At 41.0% G+C, this 24323-nt stretch overlaps 1 protein-coding gene across 8 annotated transcripts in view; it reads left to right on the top strand.

Annotated features, from left to right (window-relative positions):
- The window catches only part of LOC126284080 (uncharacterized), an 86707-nt gene that overhangs the window by 16632 nt on the left and 45752 nt on the right, over positions 1–24323 (top strand). Inside the window, exon 1 of one of the 8 annotated variants that reach the window (XM_049982715.1) lies at positions 7505–7638. The exons of 3 other annotated variants lie outside the window; for them this stretch is intronic. In XM_049982715.1, coding sequence (XP_049838672.1) covers positions 7607–7638 — 32 coding nt within the window. In that variant the 5' untranslated portion in view covers positions 7505–7606. Of the gene's footprint in view, positions 1–7504; positions 8321–11957; positions 12174–20705; positions 20944–24323 lie in introns of those variants that run through there. 4 more of the 8 variants (XM_049982716.1, XM_049982717.1, XM_049982718.1 and 1 more) reach the window with 4 other exon arrangements.

The following is a 24323-nucleotide window of genomic DNA, read 5'->3' as shown; positions in this document are numbered from 1 at the left end:
TGGGTTCGAATCCCTTTTCAGCTATTGGTTCCTCTAAATCACAGTTATTTACAGCTAATGCTCCGTTTCCGGTGGTAACGACGCCAACGTGCCTTTAAATTCCAAATTTCCTTGTCTAACAAGACTTTTCATTCACTTAAATTAAACAGGCAAGCTATCAACGAAAGTTTTGTTGGTTACTCAACTTATACTAGGACTCGTTTTAGATACGCTTTAAAAAGCGTGTAACAAAAGGAGGGAGTAGCAGTATTTTCGGAAAACAAGCAAGGCATTTTCTGCTAGTCTGCCTTCCGGCAATCTGATCAATTTGCAGTCATCTCATTTTGTAATCGTTATCAGTAAAAAGTAGTGTCATACTGAATAACCTACCCAAGCACAGATTTTAAAGTCAAAATAATCGTAAGCCATGGTCGGTACTTTTCTTCTACTTTACACAGAAGAGTCTAAACCGAAGAGGATATGTGTAAATTTAAATTATGAACGCTAAGCCATCTCACTGTACCTACCATACCATACCATCAAAACCATGTTAACTTTTATGCAACGAAATTCTATAGAATGGCTTTATTACAGCTTTGTGAAAACCATGTCGATGCTTCAGGTCTTCGCTTCTCATATTGTGCATATGTTGGTAAGAAACTGAACTGGCCCTCTTAAAGATATATGTATACTATTCCGAGAAAATCTACCAACAAAGTTTCAAGAACCGGCCTTAAATGATGACACATGAAATATATAACAACCTCCTACACATAGGTATTGTGACGATAAAGATTAGAATAATTACAGCACGCACAGAGGCGTTCAGTCATTCTTCCCACACTCCGTACGTGAATGGAAAGGGAAGAAACCCTAATAACTGGTACAATGGGAATTACCCTCTGCCATACACCTCACGGTGGCTTTCAGAGTATAGACGTAGACGTAAGTGGGCTCAAAACAGATTTTTCGTCATCACCTCTAGCCGCCCCTCTTTAGGATTTCCAGTCAATTGCGAATATTCCATATCCAACTGCTTATCGGATTTTGCATTATCAGTATACTGTATAGGCATTTCATGGCGACTTGCCATTTCCGTATTCCATCATTACTGTATTTGCCATGCAACATTACTATTGATAGAAAGGAATCCACAGCATATCGGATGTTTATAACCTTCATGTAAAGATACACTGGTACACGGTGAGATGACTCATCAAATAAACGGCTGTATATAAGGGAGGACAGGTTGTCAATACATGCACCGGGTTACCGTTATTTTCGTTTTCTCCTTTAAACACTCTACACGGATAGGGCATAGGTACTATGCACAAGGCTGTCATCGTTGTTTTCCCTAATCCTTGCGGAGTCAGAGATCCTGGTGTATCCTTAAAAACATTGTAGTCATCTGAACATGGAACCCTTAACCCATGCTAGTCTTTGTTAGACAGTTTTCTTGTTCTAGAGCCACAAACGGTTTGCGTATTTCAGATGTATATTTTCACCAACACATTCCGCCCTTCGATTGACAGTTGGCCAGCTGTTAAGATATGTGAGGTGAATTTAAAGCAATCCTATTTTAACATGGCTTTCCGAACTGGGAGTTATTTCGTGTCCACAACCGCACAAATCTGCAAAAAACGAACAACGGCAGTGAGTTTTTAAAATATAGACAGAGAAGGACAAAAATCGTGTGTAATTGCTACAATTCAGACGATTAGGAGGCACTTTACCATCTGCGAGACAGCATCTTGTTTTATTCAGGCATCAACAGCATTTCGCAAAAAGAAAAGAAGTGGCGTTACCGCTCTTGGTCGTAGTATGTACGCACTGGTTTGGCGTAGGAGATAAACGAATTTAATAAAAACGGAAGGGTGACTTGAAAATTTCGTTTCTTGTCTGACAGCATAATGGCTAAAGTAATTACAGATATCTCAATATAGTATTTTAATCTCAAGTGGAAATGTTTATTCTTCGGTTAAGTAGGCGGTAATAATTTGACGTGTGTTCCTTTTTTGTGGATGGTTATGTACCAGGCACAGTTAAATGAAAACGACAGATGGAGAAAAGTAAGTAAACTGTTTATTATTTCAAGCGTAATCGCTGTGTCTGTCAGTACATTAATCCCACTCTGAGACAGGCTGGTCAGTGCAAATGGTTCAGATGGCTCTGAGCACTATGGGACTTAACTTATAAGGTCATCAGACCCTAGAACTTAGAACTACTTAAACCTAACCAACCTAAGGACATCACACACGTACATGCCCGTGGCAGGATTCGAACCTGCGACCTTAGCGGTCCCGCGGTTTGAGACTGTAACGCCCAGAACCGCTCGGCCACACTGGCCGGCACTGGCCAGTGCATTTATGGAAGAATGTTTGCTATTGCTTACGGCACCACCATGGTTGTACCCTGGCGCACATCTCTTCATTCGGAGCAAGACGGCGGTCATGAAGAATGAAATCGCACGGGGAGAGATTCCTGTGTGTGGAGGTATGCGCCCGCCCACATGTTGTCAAGATTCTTTCGAGTATGGAGCAGAAGTTTTGATGGAAACCATTACACATTCTCGATGAAGTCCATCTCTTCCGATGCGATTTCCATATTTTTGGAGAAGTGGTTGTCGACTTGTTCGGACGAATAAATGCACGCCTGGATACAACCATGGATCCGTAGGCAACCGCAAAAAATTTTCCATGAAGTCACTGACAAGTTGTCTCAAATTGGGGTAAATACGTTTGAAATAATACAGTTTACATACTTTTTCCCATCTGCCACTTTTTCATTTGACTGCCCCTCAAAGAAACAGTAAAATTAGGAACACAGTTTTTACAGTATATCGCAAATGATTTTATAACACCCGTCAGGGTTCGCGGAGAATCAGTCGGAGTATACCGACCGTTTGTTTCCTCTCTGTTTGCGACAGATGCGATAAACTGCAGCCGGGTCGATATCTGTGGGGCTCCAACAGGGGTGGAAGCACATTCCACGTAGCGTGTGCAGACGACACCCTTCTGCTAACATTTATCACGAGTAAATTCTTCAGTTGATGAGTAAAAAAGAAAAATTCTTGTCACAGTGAAAGAATTCCTTGTTAGTAAGTGTAGTGCCTCCCGAAGTAAGTATGGTTACAGTTTTTTGACCTGGTGAATAACTTTATTATTCTGAACGGAATATTGTTAGGTGGATTATTTAGTATCAGTTGTCATTAATGTTGGTAGATTTTCAAAATACAAGGTATTACTTTCTAGGGAGATGCAGTGGTTGATTCATTACACTAATTGGGGGTAGTGGTGTTTGCTATTCCTGCTTTATATGCTGTGATGCGCTTTCTTTACCCGTGTCTTTTTCTACCCTTATATTGCAATTGTATAGATTGATTTAAACATCTCCACATCCTCCCTATTCGAGTAGAGAGAAGCTATTGTAGTACTGAAAGTGTAGTTGCATCTAAAATTTAATACATTTAGGATCAGCAAAATAGATTGCTAATTTTGTAGTGGAAGTTCAGTGCACAGGCATAATAGGCCAAGAAAATCAGAGTTCTCGCTTCCAAAAATTTGTGAAACTCTGAAAACTGTTTTAATTACTCAAGTAGGCCTCTGATATGAATAATCTTAGCTTGCCTAATTTATAAGTGAAGCTTTAGCCATGACGAAAAAAGAAAACACAAATTTTCGATTTTTCTCTTTTTTTCGCATTCCTCCAAAACGAGGATCAAAAATATGCTTTTGGAACAAGTTTCGCCATAGCAGAGTTACGTCAGAAAATGGTTCTTTTTCGCAATTTGCCAAAACTCACTTTTCGCCAAAACTGAGATTTGGCCAATTTGATGCAAACTTTTATACGAGGAAAATTGTTGGGCATTAAATTTTGTTTTCAAAGTGTCAATGAAAATGACAAGAAACCTAGCTGCAAGTAAAAATCGCCGTTATCGCTTATACACAGGGTGAGTCACTTATTATTGCCACCAAAAATAACTCCGAACGTATGATAGGAGCTGAAAAGTTTTGGGGACAAAAGTTGCATGGGACAGCGGGGGCCATAATATGACGTTGGATTTTTGTTGCTAGGTGGGGTCGCATCGGAGATATGAAGGTTAACTGTTTTTTTAATCCATTTACAGAAGGTGCTTGAAGTTATGATCATTAGTATCAGTGCAGTGCTACAATCTTCTTATCATGGATTGAGTGGTATTCCTTATCATATCGGCACTTATCGAAGCATATGCTCTGACAATTCTCTCTCGCATATCTTCATGTGTAGTTGGAACGTCTTTATAAACAATGTCTTTTATGAATCCCCACAAGAAAAAAATCCAGAGGAGTCAAGTCTGCGAACCAGCCGTCCACGGCACATCTCCTCCGCGTCCAATCCATCTGTTTGGGGATTGTCTACTATTCATTTCTAGCCATCAGCGAAAAATGTGCCGGACATCCATCGCGTTGATACCACATTCTGTTCCTTGTTCCTAATGGTATTTCTTGCAATAACAGACGTAATGTTTCTTGCAGGAATGTGGTGTACTTCCTACTGTTAAGATTTACTTCGATGAATAATTCTGTCCTCCAGCATCCCACAACATACATTCACCGACCACAGTTTTTGGTGTGCAACTTCCGCAGCCAACGTGGATTTTCAGTTGCTCAATAATGCATGTTATGCAAATTAGCATTTCCATGGTTCGTGAATGTAGCCTCGTCAGTAAATACAATCAAATTAATAAATGTGTCATCCTGCTGAATCTGAAGTTCAGCGCGACGCATACAATCCGTACCAGTTAATTCGTGGTGGAGACTGATATGGTAAGGACGATATTTATGGCGATGCAGAGCACGAACAACACTACTCTGGCTCATGCCAGATTCCTTTGCGATTTGACGGGAATAACGTAAGGATCTCGAACCACAGTGGAGATAGAACCAATTCCCGTTTCGTCGTTGGTAACTTTCCTTTGCCGGATGTGTTTGCGATCCGTTAAAGATCTAGTTGTTCTCAATTTATCATACACATATTTAAATGTACGACGTATAGGGTGAGTAGGTTAGGATACCTTTCAGCGTATAAGTCTCTCGCTCTCAACGAATTTTGTTGGCATTCTCCATAAATGAGAAGCATATCGACTTGTTCTTTGAAGGAATACATCATTCACATGCGCTTGATTCGACGATACTAGTCTTACCGTTCCTGTTAGTATTGTATTGCGAAACCACCGTCGAATGGTGTTTACATGTCAGTGGTACGTTAGATGGATACGGCGTATTCGGCGAATATTTACTATTTGCACGATATACGAGAGAGAATCGTCAGAGAATGTCCTTCGATAAGTGCCGAAGCGATCAGGAATACAATCCATGATAAGAAGATTGCAGCACTGCATTGACACCAATGGTCATCACTTCGAACACCTTCTGTTAATGGACGTTCATGCCACCTTTGTGACCTTCAAAGACCGTATTGTTACACATGATTGGATTCGTCTCGCCGGCCGCTGTGGCCGTGCGATTCTAGGTGCTACAGAGTGGAACCGCATGACCGCTATGGTCGCAGGTTCGAATCCTGCCTCGGGCTTGGATGTGTGTGATGTCCTTAGATTAGATAGATTTAAGTAGTTCTAAGTTCTATGGGACTGATGACCACAGATGTTAAGTCCCATAGTGCTCAGATCCGTTTGAACCACTTGATTCGTTTCGATAGGTGCCGTCAGAAAATAAGTACCAAACTATAGCATCCCATAATCATCTTGAGCTGGGATAGCAAAAAAAAAGGTTGTTCCGTATATCTCTGAACGTCATATAATGGCCCCCATTGTCCCGTGCAACTTTTCTCACAGCACTAGGTACAAGGTAGTCGGTAACGACCTACAGCATCCGTTTAACCACCTGTCGGGCTCAAAATGCTGTTAAATTTCTGCGTTTGTTTACCTTTCAATGTATGTAGGATCTGGAGTATTCTTTTTCATTTGCAGTTTCGTAAATTGGCTACAATGAAACTGGACGGTTTTCGTTAGCTATGACACGTCCACTGAATGGAAAACCCAATATTGAGTCACTGCACGCAGAATCATCACCACATGAAAGCCGAACACGAGTCACGAGTGATGCATTTGTGCGAAGTAGCTGTGAAATTTACAGGAAGTGCTACGTATTTTTGTGTATGGTACGGTCGCAATTCTAGAAACATTTCATTAATACTGTACGTGTCTATGCAATAATTAGATGCGTATTTTGCCACCGTACACGTTTATGTTTTTTGAAACTGAAAAATTACCAGTAGCCAGAAAATTATTCAATCTCTGTAGTTCATTTGAATATCAAAAACAGTTCGTTTAACACACTGAAGGGGTCCATTTTCTTAAGGTCTCATCTCATCTGCTTGCACTCTTTCTAGGAGTAAATTACGTAAATACCTCAAGTACATCAACACACTTCAGTGGTTAACAAGCTGTTTTTTTAATTGTTATTAAAAAGAATCTAAGTGTAAAATATGTGTATCTGTGACAACGAATTTAGTAGAGAGATATCCAATTCTTTCTTTCTCTTTCTCATGAAATAAATTTTCCACTGCTACACTTTACTAATTTGTGTCAAGACGCGTTAAACATGATTTTACCCATCCGTGTGCCAGGCTAGTACAGTGAAAACTAAGACTGGCACCAACGAGCGTGAGCTCTTCTGCACTGAAGCTAGTTGCGAGCAAATAAAGAAATAAAATATTCTGTGGAAAGTTATTTCCAGAATTATCGTCAACTACGGATCTGCAACAAAATTCTCCCAGAAAAATGGAGAATATTGTGAATGATTCCAAAACAGTAAGGTTTCATGTCCCGTTGACGACGGATTGAGGAAAGAAGTCGGTCGTGTACTCATAAGAACCACAAGGATATACCCCTGAAAACTATGTAGGGGAGTAACGGAAAACCTAAATCTGGATTTGAACCAGTGCCCTCCCGAAAACGAGTCCAGTGCATCACCTCGCTCAGTATAAGTAATTCGAAGCGTTAAGAAGAATTCATACAGCAGCTACAGATACTATGGCCACAAAAATTAAGAATAGAATGCTGCAAGTTTGAGAAACGCGATGTGTCCTGTGTTTCCACCGACAGTTAATGTATTTCACACCCTAAACAGAAAATTTTTATTCAACGCTTTAGCAAGAAAAGGCGGGCAAGGCCTCATTACGAATCGAGTGCGATAGCCGCGCTGTTGCCACTTTTTAGACGGAGCGGCATGCAGCTGTGATTCAGCGGTCGGTGCGATGTTGCCGCATGTAATCGATTCGCGCCAGGTTTGGGTGCGTCAGGTACGGTACGAGAAGAGGCTCAGAGCAGAATTTTTCTCTTCGGTCGCAAGCTGCGCTTCTCCCATGGTAACGATCCGCCTCTTGTGGAAACCGATTCCCCCTACCCTCGCCGTGCCTTCAGAACCTTCCTCCTTCCCGTACCCGGCGCTGCAAGTAGGCGCGCGCTCGCCCGGTAGTGACGTCACAGGCGAGCTCAGTGCGCAGGCGCGCGGCTCTCGGCTGCCTAGTAGTAGCTGCAGCTGCCGACCCAGCAACGCAAGACCATCATCTCTTCTCTGGCCCGCCCGCCCGCCTGCCTGCCTTTTGATCTGTGATCAGTCTCAAAATGAGGGGGGGCGCACGCGTTGTAAACCATTGGTGAGACTTGTGTCGTTTACTGCATCATCACGACTTAAATTCTCTTCGCTGTGGAATTATTTCTATCCGTTGCGACTGTGGCCGCGCCGAAGGGGAACGAAAAGCAAAATGCCGGAACGGCAGCCGTCGTCGATTCCGTATAAAAGAATTGCTCACCTTGGGGATTTCTTAGTTATAACGCCCATGCAGACGAGCTGAAGTGCTTGTATTATTAAATGCTCAGTGAAGTTTATTAATTTAGCCTCTGAGCTAAATATAACTACACTTTTTGAATAAAGCACTTTTTTTTTTAGTTACGCAGCGTACTCTCGTTGTCAGGGTACTTTCGAAATGACTCTCGTTAGTGGGAACCTTTACGCGAACGTTGAAATGAGGCCTTTAGTCATGCTTTGTTGCTAGAACGTTCCAGACGAAAATAGCACAGCGACGAAAATACTGCGTTGCTACTGTTCGGACGGTAGTCATATTGAACGTAGAATCCGGATTTTTACAGGAATCGGGACGCTGTCTACATCTTACAAGGGAAATCTAACCCACAGAAACGTGTATCTGCCACATTCAGTGAAAGTTATAGAAATCGGTGCTCGACGGTAGTACATAATTTAACATCAGGTCGTCACAGGACATGAGTGGCAAAAAATAATCGCACGCCGTCGTACCATCGCATCAAAGAGGAGATGAGGTATTCTGTCATAAGTGTGGTATGAAATGTAGTAAATATTTACTTGCAAAAGCTTGAAACGTTTTCAACGATTTCCTTTGTCCCGTTACTGCGTGCCACAGTGGCCACTGCTGACGTCATCGCGGGGCCTCGCCCGAGGCTATTTGTAGCCCTTATTAAATTAGTGTGAGTTCTTGTTTTGTGCGTTCCCGGTTGAACTGTAAATTTATCCACATGGTAACAGCTGTTATAGCCGAGATACAGTAATAATATTAGACAGAATATCCCTGGTTTTCGCGATATCTGCTGTTCGTAATATTGTAGCAAGTAAAATCTGAACAGCTTGGATGCTACAAGACTTTCGGAGGAGACAAGAGTGCAACTCTTTGTTATTTTTGCCGAACATAATAAACATATAAATATCAATTCAATGATTTTATTGTCATCAGGCAAGGAGGAAATATGTAGTAGATGTTACTTTTCGTTTTCTTTTTTAATTTTGCTGGGAAATTAACTCGTTTCCGTACAATTAGAAATCTTCGTAATTCCATTTAAGAATGAAACAACATTCCAGAGGTTTAGAATTATCATCTGTAGTGCTGGTGCGTGGGACGAGCGCCAAACAACATACTGACAGCGATAACGGTAACTGCGTAGTGATAAGAGTAGTTCTTTCATGCGTCACGGTGTGTGACGCCATTCAGGTTCCGGGCAATTTATCAGTCTTAGTTTCACTTGTTTTTGTATTACTGGTCAGGGAATATTTCAGCAGGTATTAATTTCGGCGGACACTTGCAGTCGTACGCTGACCAGATGTGAGAAAATGTAGTTATTCGCGAAAACAGTCATACTGAAGCTCATTTCCGTATACAGGACTACAGATAAACATCAAAGTATTACGAAAGTGTTTTTCTTTCCTACATTGGAAGGCAATATCATATAACCGATGAGACATTCCGCTATTCAGTTAGGGTAGTAGTTCGCGAACCTGGGATATACCACGTTTGTCTTTTCAACGCAAAACATATGAATATGAATGAAACAAATTACAGGAAAGTAATGGCGATTACTTTCCGTCTTTGTACCCACCCGATCAGAATAAATAACACATTAATCCCCTAATTCGGCTCATACTGTCATGAATCACCTGGAAGATTGACACACGGCTATGTTTGTATCCCGAAAACACCTGCAACTAGCATTGTGACAGCTCAGTAAACGTGCCGCACCTAGATACAAAATGAAAAAAGAAAAACGATGAACAACTTTAGAATTCATACAGGTTGTGCAAAATAGTAGTTTGTTACCATTTGTTTAAAATGTTTCAGTATTAGATGTGAGTTTTACGTTGATTGTAATTTCAGTTAGCACAAAATGAACACCATTCTTTTTTGTTTGTGAAATCGGAAACTTGGGGCTATAGTTTCCTTGGCGGGGAGAGAGAGAGAGGGAGAGAGAGAGAGAGAGAGAGAGAGAGAGAGAGAGCGCGACAAGTACGGAAACCACCGTGTGGGGGGAGTGTGTGTGTGTGTGATGTATGATTCATGTTTGTCGGCTAACGGCACACTGTTTAGTGGAACTGCGCGATTCATAATACCTCTCAGTTAACTTTCATAAGGACACTTACGTTGTGCCGTCCGTAGACTTAGGAAATATTCATTCTGTAAATACAGTCGTTCCAGTATTTAGTTGCTAGTTTAAATGTTCCGAGGCAGGGAATAGGAACTCGTTCTTCACCGGGGATTTATATATTTTTTTAGGGGAGCCCGGATGAGTCGCAATGCTGAAAGCCTGTTTCACTCGGTTTGCCAGTAAGGACGGGTGTACTGATTAGTGTACTAAAACGTCTGGTATCCGAACACAACGTTACTGCGCCGGGTAACGACTATGAAAATTGAGAGTTACGAAGTTTGGCGGTCGTATAATTACATTATTGATTATGGGTGGGGGATTTTGATATCGAAATCAATAGTGTCATCGCTATCCCTATGTTTCAGTTCACTGCACGGACGTTTTCTTGCAGTAGGCTCTCGTGCCACTTCCAGCAGGATGCCTGAGTGTATTACGCACGTCATCCACCATTGCCTTAACGTACGGAGACGTGAAATTGAGAAAAAGAAGATGGACGCGCTGTTACCCGAGCGCGTTTGTTCTACTGTTTTGTAAGGCAATAGAGGCAACACCAGAGTAAGTTCTGTCGGCAGCGAGGTCATTAGACGAGAACTAGTTCAGCGATACTGAAATAGAGAAGAGCGCACTTTAGAGAGTAATATCTTGGTGATTCTAGAAACTCCGAATAGGGAAAGAAAGGAAAAGCTTGTGTTGAGCGAGGAGTGCGGGGAGGGGGGGGGGGGGGGCGGGCAACAACTAGATGCGACACTTCGACCAAAATCCGTGCCTTGGCATAAGTATTGCAATAGTTTTAAAGTGGGAATCTCGCTGTGGAACTTTCACAACAGGCTCTAGCCGAAAATTCATGGGGGGGGGGGGGGGGGCGGGCAACAACTAGATGCGACACTTCGACCAAAATCCGTGCCTTGGCATAAGTATTGCAATAGTTTTAAAGTGGGAATCTCGCTGTGGAACTTTCACAACAGGCTCTAGCCGAAAATTCATATGTTGCAGTTCCCGTTGGACGACAAAAATTTTGGTGTTCTTTGTAACTTCGGTCTAGAGATTCTTGAGCTCGTAAATGTAAGCTGTCGCGTGCTTTTTCATATATGAGTATTGTTAGCGGTTACATACGTGAGTTGGAAGAACGAAATGTGGTCTTGCGTTTCAATATGAGCTTTAAAGCTTTGTCATATAATCTCTGCTTGGTATTACGTAACAAACTAAAAATATTGACTCCTTTCTAAGCTCGTTGCTGAACATACAGCAGACGGTTTTCAATGAACTCTTTCCTCGTTTTACACTGCCTTTCTACGTGCTAGTTTAAGTCCATCGTCCTAGTTTAAGTCCATCGTCAAATCAGATGACTAGTAGTTCTTTAAGATTTCGCATAAGCAGTTTCGAAAACAATTAACATCTAACCTGAACCACCCTTCTCCATTATTCGGGCAATGAAGTGAGTCTAACCTAGCGTAAATTTAAATTGGACGGATGGTATTCATTAGAAAAGAACCCACACCATCTTTCTCTAAGATGCTCAAATTATAGCGTTGTAGCCTTTAATTCAATAGCATCGGTAAAAATTATAGTCCATGGCGTGGTTGGCTGGCGAACCGGAGGGTTAGGTTCAGTAGGCCGCGCGAAATTTTGTAAAAAAAGTTCCGTTATATATTGTAAGATCAATCGAAATATTCGGGATAACGGTATACGGTGCCATTGTTATGGAGATAAATTGTTTGAACTCTGCAATGCTTCACTGAGCTTGGTCGTTTTGGAGGTGGTACGCTCTTTACAATCCTTCCGACCTTTGAACCGACTTACCAGCCAGTTATAATGTTGTCTACAGTTTAACATTTGATATTTACAACTCTTGGTTTATTGTAAGAATGTAGTGTGATGAAGTCGTCATTGTTGTTGTGGTAACATACAGAGCTAGGCGCCTCTCTTTGTACTCGAAAGCTAGAAGGCGGCTGTCCGAAGGTCGCTGCACTTACGGAAGTGTGCGCACAACGCGGCAACGTCGCTTGGTGAGAGTTGCTCAGGTATGCAGCTGCAAGGTAGCGAGTTCTTGCAGGCGGCCGAGAGGAAGAAGCACACAATAGGGAGGCCGCGCTGGAACACCTTGTGAGAGCATTGTGTACTGGTTATCCTTTGAACTCACTGCCCAACCGTCGTTTTACAGCCCGTAAAGAACTGTTCACACTGGAAGCGCGACCTAAAACGTCTCTTGTCTCGTAGGCGTCACTTAGGTCTTTGAACGTAGGTACTCTCTTAATTTCTCGTTTTCAGCCGTCATTGTGACTACCACGTGGTATACTATATGTTTGCCATTATCGTTCTTTCTGGTACATATTTTTATACTTTGCTCGTTAAGGAATGCATTTATGTAGTTAGTTTTTTTTCTGTCGCATTTTACGACTGACGTTATCATATCCTTCCCTCTTTGTCGTCTTGATTTATGCTGTTTACTAGATACAATTACAATTTAGGGAAAGATATCACATTGGTTCTGTCATCTCGTTTTATTGTGGTAGAAAACCTAACGGCTATGGGAAACCTTAAACTGTCAGCTAGTTCTTCTATTTGAGGTTCCCAATAATTCGTATTAGGTATAAAAAAAAATTCTAGCAATTTTCCATGAATATGATGTATTTCTTGGATTATGCGTCGGTGCATCAGTTACTCAGTTGAAGAATGGGGAAGGCAATCGGCCAAGGGATATTCAGTGCAACCAATACAGCATGTTTTGTGGAGTGATTTAGGGAAACTACGAAAACATAGCGTGGATGTCAAGTGGTCTTGATTCGTAAACCGGAAGTAGTGTTCGAATACTGCCTTAGGCATGGATGTTGATTTAAATGAATCTGAACTTGAATGCAATTATAATCAAACATTCAGTTCTGAAGACGTTAAAACTGAAATAGGAAAATACATTAGATATCTAAACCTTTCCCGCTTTTATCAGCTGAATGGCTGATGTGGAAAGGCCAGTGAAACAAATTATTATTCTTTCTTCCGTCTGACGCTTACAGTAATTTAAGGCTCTTTTCCATTAGACGCGTTTCGTTTTTACTGTATTTACAAAGCGTCCTCTGTGGTCATTCTGGAAAGACTGTATACAAGTTGATAGCGTTTCTGTACTTCGCCATTTGTAGATTAAACATATTTTTTCTAAATGAATTTGGCGTACAATTAATATTCAAATCTCGAAACAGGACGTATACCATATTTCCAGGAAGACTAACGACGTGTTTTGCAAATAAAAGTAAGGCGTCTGGTGAAGAACAGCGGCTGCGGAAGATGGCCCTGCAAATAAACAAAAATACTTGTGCTCGTGCAATGCTATGGATTGCCTATTTCTCTGATAGAAGTTTAGTGTCTTAACCAGTACGCCACCTATATTGTTTTTTGTAATTTATTGAAATTTGACAGCCTGGCCACATTCGAAACGTGTCGTAAAAAGCCATGTTTTCGCCTGCGGGCTGCTTTACACTCTTTGGTGTCATAAATGATTCAACAAGCATCGACGCCTTTCTTACACCAAAAACGTAAACAGTCGCTTACGCTATTATTAACAGATTCACATAATTGCTTTCCACCCGTTGCATTTGTTTTTCCATGACGTTTGATGATATTTTGTCGATACGGGGAGAATGTTATGTACTAGGAAATCTATCAATCCTAGAACATTCAAACTCCAGGTACTGAACCATCGTGTTACGTACCTAAAATCATTTCAGATTTGGCTAAACAAACGACAAAATATGAACGATCATTATGAGGAATGGGAGGGACGAGCGATTGAAATATATTATTAGAGGTGGACGGTGTTTTATTATAGGTTTCAGTGATTTTTTTAAGTTATTCCTGCTAATGTCAGATGATGAGTGGATGAGTAGGAATTAGAAACTTTTCTACATGGCTTTGAAAAATGTCAATTTGCACAGTAGGTCGGATTCCACGTAAAACAATTGTATTCCTCATATAAATAGGTAAGTCTTAGTTACATGCATGAGAGAAAGAAGTAATACTGCCCCTTGGATGTTACATGTAAGTAGGCTTCTGGGTTCTACATTGAAATTAATATATTGTTCAGGAAGAATATGATGTATTCCGCAACCGACGATTTAAACAAGACCTTTGTGACATGGACCGAGAGAAAAAACTGACATACAAAAAATGTTTCGGGTTCCCTAAATCTCAATGCGGTTGTGTATTACTACAGTTTTCCTTTAACTTATTAAATTGCAACGCACTTGATTTCCACTCATTACCAAAGACTGAGTCCGTATCTCGTGATCAAATGATTGGCGTAGCTGCCTCGACAGCCTGGTGTCGAAGGTTCGAATTCCGTCTGCATTGGAGATTTTTGTCCGCTAGGGAACTGGGTGTTTGCTGTCATCATCGTCGTCGTCTCATTATCGACACGCAAGTGGCTGAAGTGGTGTCAAATAGCAAGACTAGCACTGAGCCGAAATACCTCAGGCGGATCCACCGGCCAGCAGTGCCATTCGACCATTTCACAAATGACTTCAGGCACTTCTTGTAGCACAGAAAAATATTGAATTAATAGATACAAACATCTTTTTTTTTTTTTTTAAAAAAAAAAAAGAGGGACGTTGGAGTTGAGACCAAGTAATATATTTTTTAAACCAAAGTAATTAGATGTCTACTCCGAAAATCACAATTGAAGGAACAAATATGTTCATGATGGCTTTGAATATGTGTTATTTGCCCTCACCATACGAATTTCTGCCATATCCAGCTAAGGAAAATTTATCTTCTCATTAAGGCCTATTCAGATACAGTAATTAAATGGCACCGTGTTCTAGGAAGCAGAATATCACGGTCCTACTTAAATGAACACACACACACACAGTCTGTCCCTCCCCTCCCCTCCTTTTCTCTGCGACACTGCAGCGAGCTGCTTCCCGTCCTCTCTAGCTCTGCAGTCCTCCCCCCCCATAAATCTCTCCCCCTCCTTTATCGCGCACTCTCTCCTCCCTCCCTCACCCTCTCTCTCTCTCTCTCTCTCTCTCTCTCTCTCTCTCTCTCTCACACACACACACACACACACACACACACACACACACACACAAAATAACAACGTACTTACGAGTTAAGCACTAGACTAATCTGATGACCGGGAAACAAATACTCTGCTAAAGCATTTCTCTTTCCGTGTTGCGAAGTGCGGAGCAATATGTCCTGCGTCGAAACATTGTATCTACGGGCTGCTTTGTAAAGAAACTTTCGGCGCTACCATTTTGTATAATATTTAGCATAAATACTAACGTTACCGATAGCTATTGACGCGGTAGGTGGTTGTGCTCAACAAACTATATTCTAGGTATGTCGTGGCACCCCACATAATAGGCTTGGGATATTTTCATTGTGTTATCGCTCATTTTGTTTCCTTTGGCAGGACATTTCGTGCTATGAGGTAGTGGAGGGTGATAAAATAATTTTGCTGTTTTTTTACTACTTTTATTCCTCACGTTTAGGTTGCGAAGAATCAGGGCTGTTATATCAGAATAGGATAAGGACTATTAATTTTATACGGTATTTATATTAAATAGAAATTTTGTGTTTCGTCTGCTTTCAAAATAGTTGATGCGCTAACGACTTATGGGTTCTATATGATATTCCAATACGAAATGTTCACCCACGTTTTTTTCAGGTACTCGCCCACTGCGTGTTTGGTGCAATTTGACAGTTTTATTGAGTTAAGTGATGCAGCGGTTCTTACACTGGATTCGCATTCGGATAAGAGTTTTTGTTCACCGTTCGACCATTCAGCTTTAGTTTTCCGTTGTTTACGGGAAAGCCAGAGTGACTTCTTTAAAATAACCACAGTTATTTAAATTAGTCTGTTTGTACGGGGCGTCGTCGTTGACGGAACGTTAAACTGTAATATTTCTCTCTTGCTAGGCCGAAAGCGTAATATTTCTCTCTTTCTAGGCCACTTATCACATATTTGCACGTCTGTCATCCACTTTTACTATGACGGGGCGTTTCCCAGATGTATTGATTCTAGAAGAATATTTAACTACCACCCTGCGATGTATGTAAGTAGCTATCAGGTTACGAAAACGCTAGAGCGGCACCATGTGACTGACTCATCTGGGGAGCGATATTTTGATACGTATTTTGCGTAAGTCTGACATTATTCAGAGCTTCGTTAACCATAAATGGATACGTGCGTCTTCACCTCATTTATACTGTAGAACGAGAAAAACAAGGAAAAATCGGGAAAGCATTAAGTCTCATAAGGAAGAATGCACGTTGTTATGTTGCTTCGTTAAGTGGTAAAATTTACGATAGTGTGTGGTGTTCCGTACAGCGTCATTTGGTATTTTTGCATCTGTGAAGGTTCCTAACTTTCCCTTGCTGCCCACCAAAATCTAGAAATGAGAATGAAATTGCGCGGTCCCTCCCGATGGAGGGTCGAGTCCTCCCTCGGGCATGGGTGTGTATGTTGTTCTTAGCATAGTTAGTTTAAGTAGTACTCTAGGGCCTGATGACCTCAGCAATGTGGTTCCACATGGATTCACACACATTTGAATATTTTGAAAATGAAATTGCAAACAAGAGGTGCACGTAGGAGTAGCGGTTGACAAGACGCATCTACGATACTAATTGTTAAATGGGAGTACATTGTAAGCATGAAAAGTAACAGCTCTTGTAACCATCTCTCAAACCGTCATTAAAACCTTATTTGTTTGAACTGCGTAAAAGAGTGGCAGACAATAACGCTGGTTAAAAAGCTCGCTGTTCAGCATAAGCTAATAATTTTGTACGCAGCGAGGTTTGTCATCCAGATTACATGCTACGTAATGTTTATGGTTATAACTAACAGGTTTCTAGGAGTATCGGAACACAGTGGGAGAAAAATGAAATGAAATGGGCGTATGGCATTGTTGGCCGAGAGGCTCCATTCGGGGAAGTTGGGCTGCCGAGTGTGTCTTATTTCAGTCGACGACACACTGGGCGACTTGCGTTCCGGTGATGAGAATGAAATGATGACGATGATGATGATGATCGGGAATCGAACCCGCGGCATGAGAGGCAAGCACGTAACCACCTAGCTAAGCGGGCGGGAGAAACGTAATGGAAACAGAATATTTGTAATGATAAATGTGGTTAAATTTATCGTTGTAATTGACTGTAAACAATGGGTTAGGAGTTAGAATTCCACCGCAGACAAGTATGCGTGTTTTAATCGATACGCACTACATATTGTAATTATTACGTTCTAAAAGCGGCGATGTGACTTCGTTTGTCTACACTATCGGTTGACAATTTTATCAATCATATCTGTAGAGTATCCAGGAGTATTGGAATATAACCAATTAAGGTGGAACGACCAGACAAGTCTAGTTGTGAGGAATTCTGATGCCAGAAAGGTTCTCAGAACAATCGTAAGAGAAATATCGTTCACCCGAAAGACGCTCCGCAGCTTTCTCGCCGGTTGGATCAGCCAGTGCGATTAACTCGCAGAAGTGCTAAACAACTCCCACTTGGAGACACTACAATGGCCTTATGGATCGCGAACAGCCGGGAGTCACGTATAAATACGAGTAACGAAACATTGCTTCCTTACCCTCCCCGTTTATGTCTTCTACTCTGTGTTTTATAGTTTGATGCGTCTGACTGGATCCGTCAATTTTTATCGGACCCGCTTTCATCCGCGAGTAACATTGAAATCGCGGGACTGATGACCTCGCCGTTTAGTCCCATAACCCTCTTCAATCAGTCAGTCAAACACTACTTCCCTAACTTGCAATCTTTTAATGGCCTCCAGGATGAAAGCAGAAAAATTAGTTCGTGCACATTATCTAATAAATGACAGGGCTTAAGGCCTGGTAGAAGCTTTTCTAGTTGACACCACTTAGGTTATTAGCCGGTCTGATATCTTTACTGTGACTGCGTCGTGTAGGTGACTGATGAAAGCGTGTCGTATTTTTGTTGTTGTTTTCGATGGTGGTGGTGGTGGTGGTGGTGGTGGTGGTGGTGGTGGTGGTGGTGGTGGTGGTGGTGATGATGATGATAGAACTCAGAGGGTAAAACCCTGTATGTTAAGGTACCGACAAATTTTCTGCACCCGTGCCATCTGCGAATTTAACAGAAAGGAGAAATGTTAGGATTACTGAAGTACAATCTGAGAAATAGCCCGAAATTTTTTTGCATAGATAAACTTGAATAAGGAAGCAGATGAACTTTGTGTAAGTACGATTGAAATGCTTCCACAGGTTCTACAATAATGATGCCCTTGTATTGATGTGGACCATCGCGAACAGATAGGCGGGATGTGTAATACCCGTCGCTCGTCTACGTTGGCGCTGCCACACGCCTGTTCCAGCAGGACTGCTATATTGATTTGCGCCGCAATTGTGGGTTGGGGCCCAGCTCAAGAGCTGGGGGGGGGGGGGGGGGGGGGGGAATGCTGCAGCAGCCACCAGACTCGGGTCGCCAGTTGGGTTGTCCGCCTCCACGGAGACTCCGAGTCTCCGTCGTCGCTATCTCCAGTCGCCACTATTAGGAGCGACTACTGCGTTCCATTTACCATTCCTCTTTACGTTCTTGAAAAACTAGCTTGCGTCATGGGGAGGACATACAGGGTTTCAGATTTTTGTTGCCGTAGTATGACGAACAATTTCGAAGTAACTGCAAGACTTAACGACTGTTGGTAATAGGATAGTTATGTTAATCTTACCTGTACCATCCGTAATTATTGGTTATGGTATTCATTGATATGCAGGGTAGCTGCCTCCCTAAGACTAAATAGCGGCAGAAAGAATCTTTCTAAATAATTGCTAGAATTCTGCTGTACTACCGGTTTATATTGTTGATATTAAAAAAATTGTAAACACTTAGAGTGAGAAGAGTTGAATTATTTTAACCGATATGAATTTATACTGATCTATAGAATGTAGTTGTAGGTATTGTCATTATGGTTACAGCCAGTCATTTTGCCTTTATTGTTGTTTTATTTAAAACTCAACTCTTTTCAAAGGGGTAGTATCTCATTTTTATATGGCGAAAACATGTGATTATATATGGTATGTTTAAGTAAATAAACTTAGGAACATCTTAATGTGGACAAATCACGAAAGTACTGATAAACGTTTTCCATCAAGGTAGTGAAATTTTATTACACAGCCTAGCGTATGGGAAAGGTGTTACATCCCCATATTATCATGAATATGAGTTTGCTCGCAAAAGTTTCGGCTTGCTGTACAAATTTGAGCTCGTCTGTGGTTTGATGGTAGACTTGTGTGCCACAGGAGCTCATTATAGAGACATTTGTTTTAAAATGTCTTTTGTTTCCCTTCAGATTTCTGTACAACTATAAAGCATGTTCCACGGACTGAATAGCTGTTATCTATTATTACAATCATATAGGACATTTATATTACCAAAATGACGAATGTATTTCAGTGTTTTTAGTTTCCAGCAGTTCTTGGCTCGGCTCTCTTGATTTACGTTAATTCTCAGTTTTTTTCACACCTGCAATTCTTAAGAAATAAGTAGCATTTAGCGGGATCGTGTTTATACATAGTAGCAAAGCAAATTCACTAATTAACCTGAACATCGACGTAGTATCCAAATGAACAAGTCATTTCGGTGAAATTTCATTTTCACTTTAACAGTATTGTCGGAATATCCGATAGTACTTGTAGGAAACCTGCAGATCTTATCTGGAAAACACTCCCATAGACCTACTGTATGTCTAAGTAGTTGCTAAAACATGAACTTGTATTGATTACATTTTCCGTAGTTTCCCAAGATAAATTAAGGCGAATGCCAAAATGATGTTTCTAGATGGTTACTGACGATGGCCTGCCTCATTCTTATATAGCATTCCAGTCCCTGCTGCTACACGGCGCAAAGATTTGTCGTGTTTCACTTTATATCAGAGAATAAGGAATGAGAATGTGTCATTGGTTATAAGAGTGAATTCTTCTGATGATTTTTACTTTAAACAATACCACTGCTTGGTTGTTAACGCCCGGATTGTGAGCTTTAATTGTGAATTGAACCAGACGAACTCTGAGATCACTTCTTTGTAATGGTTACGGCACAGTCTTATCTGAAACACACTTTAAACTGAAAGGCAAACGTACTTGAGATTGAACTTCCTCCAAAACCAGGCAAACGGGATCACCTTCGAATATTTTAGTCTGTGTGCGGATATTATGGGTTACCTTGTATCCCAATTTTCAGCAGTTTTCAATCCACACATTATTAAAATTCATGCACATTATTACAATTCATGAAGCCGACTTCAGATTTATAACCGACGTTCGCGGCGTATTACAGATTCCAGGAAGACAAAAGTACGCTTCCGTTCATATATATTCTTTCAGTAAGTCTTATAGCTCACTAGTCATCAACTTTGTGTTTCAGCTACAAGCCCGATCTTACCTTAGATGCAAAAGTGAACATGACTGTCGAAAGTCTGTTTACGGTTTTATTTATACTCGTAGAAATTAGCAAACAATCTATGTTCGCAGCGTTTGCACTAACTCAAGGATCCCTTCATATTAGAAAGTTAACCTTGCTTTCGTTTCAGGTGGAACATTTATCGACATCTACATATCATTAATGAACTTCTCATCATTAGGGTTATATACAAATCTAGGCGAAATAAGTCTTTCGAAAGAATTACAATAATCGTTCCAACTCGTTTATTAGGCATTATTAATATTTTGAATGTCACAGAAACTATAGAAATTATACGACGTTAAATTTATGCCAGGAATTGCTTTGGAATAGAAAAATTTATTAGCTTCTGTGAAAAGTTTCCATGGAATGTCATGCGCTTCAGTGAATAGACAAATGGCACATGTGCACAATATTTTTTCGCAGAACGTTGTTTTAATACTCCTGCAGCAGAATTTTATTCACAATTCGTACGTTCGATGGCAGAATTCTACAGTAGTTCTACCTGTCTCTATGTCGCTATCGCTAGTAGATCAGTCTGAAACAGATCTGTCTGAAACAGAGCTGTCTGAAGTAAAATATGAACGGTAAGAAAATTTAAGACTGTGAGGGGGCAACTGTTTTTGAGAGCAGCGTGTGTATGTCGTGGGGGATAACTTTCTTAAGAGAACAGATACGATATAGACTTTATCGCGCCTCGAAGAATGTTGTGAATGCACTGAAAATAACTTTCTCGCCCGTGAGAGAGTTTTTGCGTTGTTTGAAATGTTTTTTAACTGTGTACATCGTCGGTTTTAGTTTAGATAATTTTTTGCTTATTCCGAATTGTAATTTCTGTCCCCAGAAACACCGTATTTGCAAAGATTCGTTGGTCCTTTGATGGTGTTGGGCCTCCAATAACAGTCGACGATATGCTTTGTTTCCTACTCCATAAAATATATAATTAGTGCATTATTCAGTACACTAATACAGAAATCTGAAAGGCCATTGTTACTTTAAAAATTTTGTCAAGTGTAGAAATACATTTTAATTTTAATATTTCTGTCGGACCTTGAGCATGCGGTTGCAAATGCGCTTTAGATTTCTTAGGATTTCTCGTACACCCGTGTACGGGAGAGAGAGAGCGTTCACAAGAAGCAATCAAAGCCATAAGCATAGTAAATTAAGTTTTGGAGATCTTTTTGCCACCGTTCCACATTTTGCGTGACACTCGTCAGAGCTTTAGCTGTGTAAAAGTGACTTACGTCAAATGCACCGAACTCTTAATTGTACCATAGATCACGTATTAATGTGTGTGATCTGGGGTTGTACGAGATTAGATTGCCATTCTGTGAATGATATGTGACTGGCTTACGCATATGAGCAGCATCATGTTGCTGACACAGCTGCTTTCTTTGCGGTTTCACAAGATGATGACATGCAGGAGATGTACTAATTTACATTCTTTCTTTATGCCATATACGTTCCTCCGTAATTTACTTTCTTTCGTTCTTCCGTAGTAAAATACCTGCAGCAGATATCAGAACGCTGATTGAACGTTGAAACACTGAAACATAAGAAACAATATTATGAACACAAGAAAACATATGAGAGAGGAAAAAGGACAGTCCACCACTGCAGATTAATTTGCGCGACAGCAAGATCAAGATCACGCGGGTTGTTGGTTAGCCGAACAAATTGTGTCGGGTGTTGATTAGTTTTTGGAAATAAATGCTTATGTGTGTTGATTTATTTCTGTTGAGAACATTACCGTAAAACCAACGATCTCCACTGAGTTCAGAGGGAAGCGGTCTGCGACGAGAGGCGACGGTTAACATGTGTTAAAACGACATTACATGATTCCATTTAAATATCTTTCAGTCACTGCCTCATGTTGTTTATGAGATAAACAAACCTGTTTTCTAGACGAAGTTCATGAGGACGGTGAGCCTGCTTTCGACTGAAACTTGTACAGGAAATGATCTGTAGCTAGGTGGATCATAAGTTTGACACCTTTCAAAACAATCAATTCCTCGCCGTCTTGGCTAAGATTTTCTCGAGCAAAAGACTGTTAAGAAATGTGGATTTTAATACTTTTATCGTGTACTGTAGATAAGCTTATTTATTCTTATATAATACGTAATCCTCTATTGTAGAAATACACAATGAATTTAGAACGTCGTCGTTAAAGAGTTGATGATGGTTTTTCGCTCGACATTTGCGTTGAGATTGCATTAGTGAATGTCTCTGTTTTGTGTTACTGTCACATTTAGGCGTAACAGTTGATCTGTTGCGTCAGTGACCCTTGTGGTTGGCGTGTTGGGGGGCGGGGGGGGGGGGGAGTAGTGGAGGTGGCAGAGGCAATTAAAAAGCATGCAAACCCAAGTAGGCTACATAGGCGCATTTAACTGCACACACATGTAGTGGTGGCGCACTTCTCACTTTTGTTGTCCAGGATAGGCGTTACGCCGGCTGTTGTGGCCGAGCGGTTCTAGGCGCTTCAGTCTGGAACCGCGCGACCGCTACGGGCGCAGGTTCCAATCGTGCCTCGGGCATGGATGTGTGTGATGTCCTTAGGTTAGTTTGGATTAAGTAGTTCTAAGTTCTAGGGGACTGATGACCTGAGATGTTAAGTCCCATAGTGCTCAGAGCCATTTGAACCACAGGCGTTACAGATCGGATCTACATAATACACTTATTATCTGTGTAATGTAGTCAGCATAAATACAGTTGATTGCCGCAGTGCGTATTTGAATGTATAGTACATGAGTAATGTTTAGTCAAATTCTTGCGAGACATGTAAAAACAACTTACACATTTCGCGTGCTATGTATTTTTTGAATTTAATGTGTTAGGTACGGGGACTAAAAACACGTGGTAAAGAACGAAGGTGGTCATAGCTCTGCAGTACTTTAATAGGGCATAAGTAAACGATCTGCCTTTTTAAGACTTCTGACTAACTACTAGTACTATTTTCAGTTTCCAATGCGTTCAACAATATCCACATGAAAATCGAAGTGGTAACAGATAATATTAATGCACATTTATCTTTCAGCTCTTTACACATTGAATGAATCGCGATTTGCGTGGAAGGAACTGAAAGGAGGAGACGGTGCTTATAACTAGTCCAGTTTGGAAGATGTGTTACACATCCTTCTAGACCTTGCGTCTGTTACATCCTAGGGTTACTTTCGTAGTCTTATAGTTACACGTAGGCAGCGGAAATGAATTCAGCGCTTCGGAATTTCCGGGTGTGCGACGTCATTCATTTAGTAGTAGAGAGTACGAAAGCAGCTATTCTCATAAGTGCACGATAAGGCGCATTTTTGTTTTGCATGTGTGGATGTAAGTGATGTACACACTTTACACTGGAAGAGTAGGAGAGGCTCCTTTCTTTGCAGTAATGAACAAATTCGTAGGCTATTTGTATAGGGAGGATGTTTTAAACAGCGGGTGCTAACATTTGATGGAAAGGTTAAAAAAAAAAATGAAGAACATTTTCCCACCGGACAAACAAAACCGTCTGCAGGGGGAAGGGGCTTGAACGTGCACTCTTGGCCCCACCTCCCCCTCCCCTCTCCATTCCTGTCTCTCTGCCCTTCCCACTGCATGCTTGGAATCTGGAGTACAGAGTTTTCACTCATTACAAGTCTCAAACAGTTCTAGAAGTGAGCGAATAACCATCAGTTCATTGGGATGTAATTTCTTTTGTGTCACCTGTAAGCTTTGGGATTTGTCACATGGTATTTCTCAAAACTAACATCTTCATAATAAAAAAACTGGTGATCTTTCCCAGAATACAAATGTTACAAAATATTTTGTTGTCCAGTATTTCATTTATGTTTATGGACATCCGAATACAGCATCACCAAATTTAGGAGCTTGAAGTGTAATTTGGGCAACCATATTTGTGACTACTATTCGTCTATTTACACGAGTTAGGAATATGTATGAAATTATTGACAAAGCTGAAGCTGCTGTTGGGGTT

This window comes from Schistocerca gregaria, chromosome 8 (genome assembly GCF_023897955.1).
Source record: "Schistocerca gregaria isolate iqSchGreg1 chromosome 8, iqSchGreg1.2, whole genome shotgun sequence".
NCBI lineage: Eukaryota > Metazoa > Arthropoda > Insecta > Orthoptera > Acrididae > Schistocerca > Schistocerca gregaria.
This window is presented reverse-complemented; position numbering and strand designations above follow the sequence as displayed.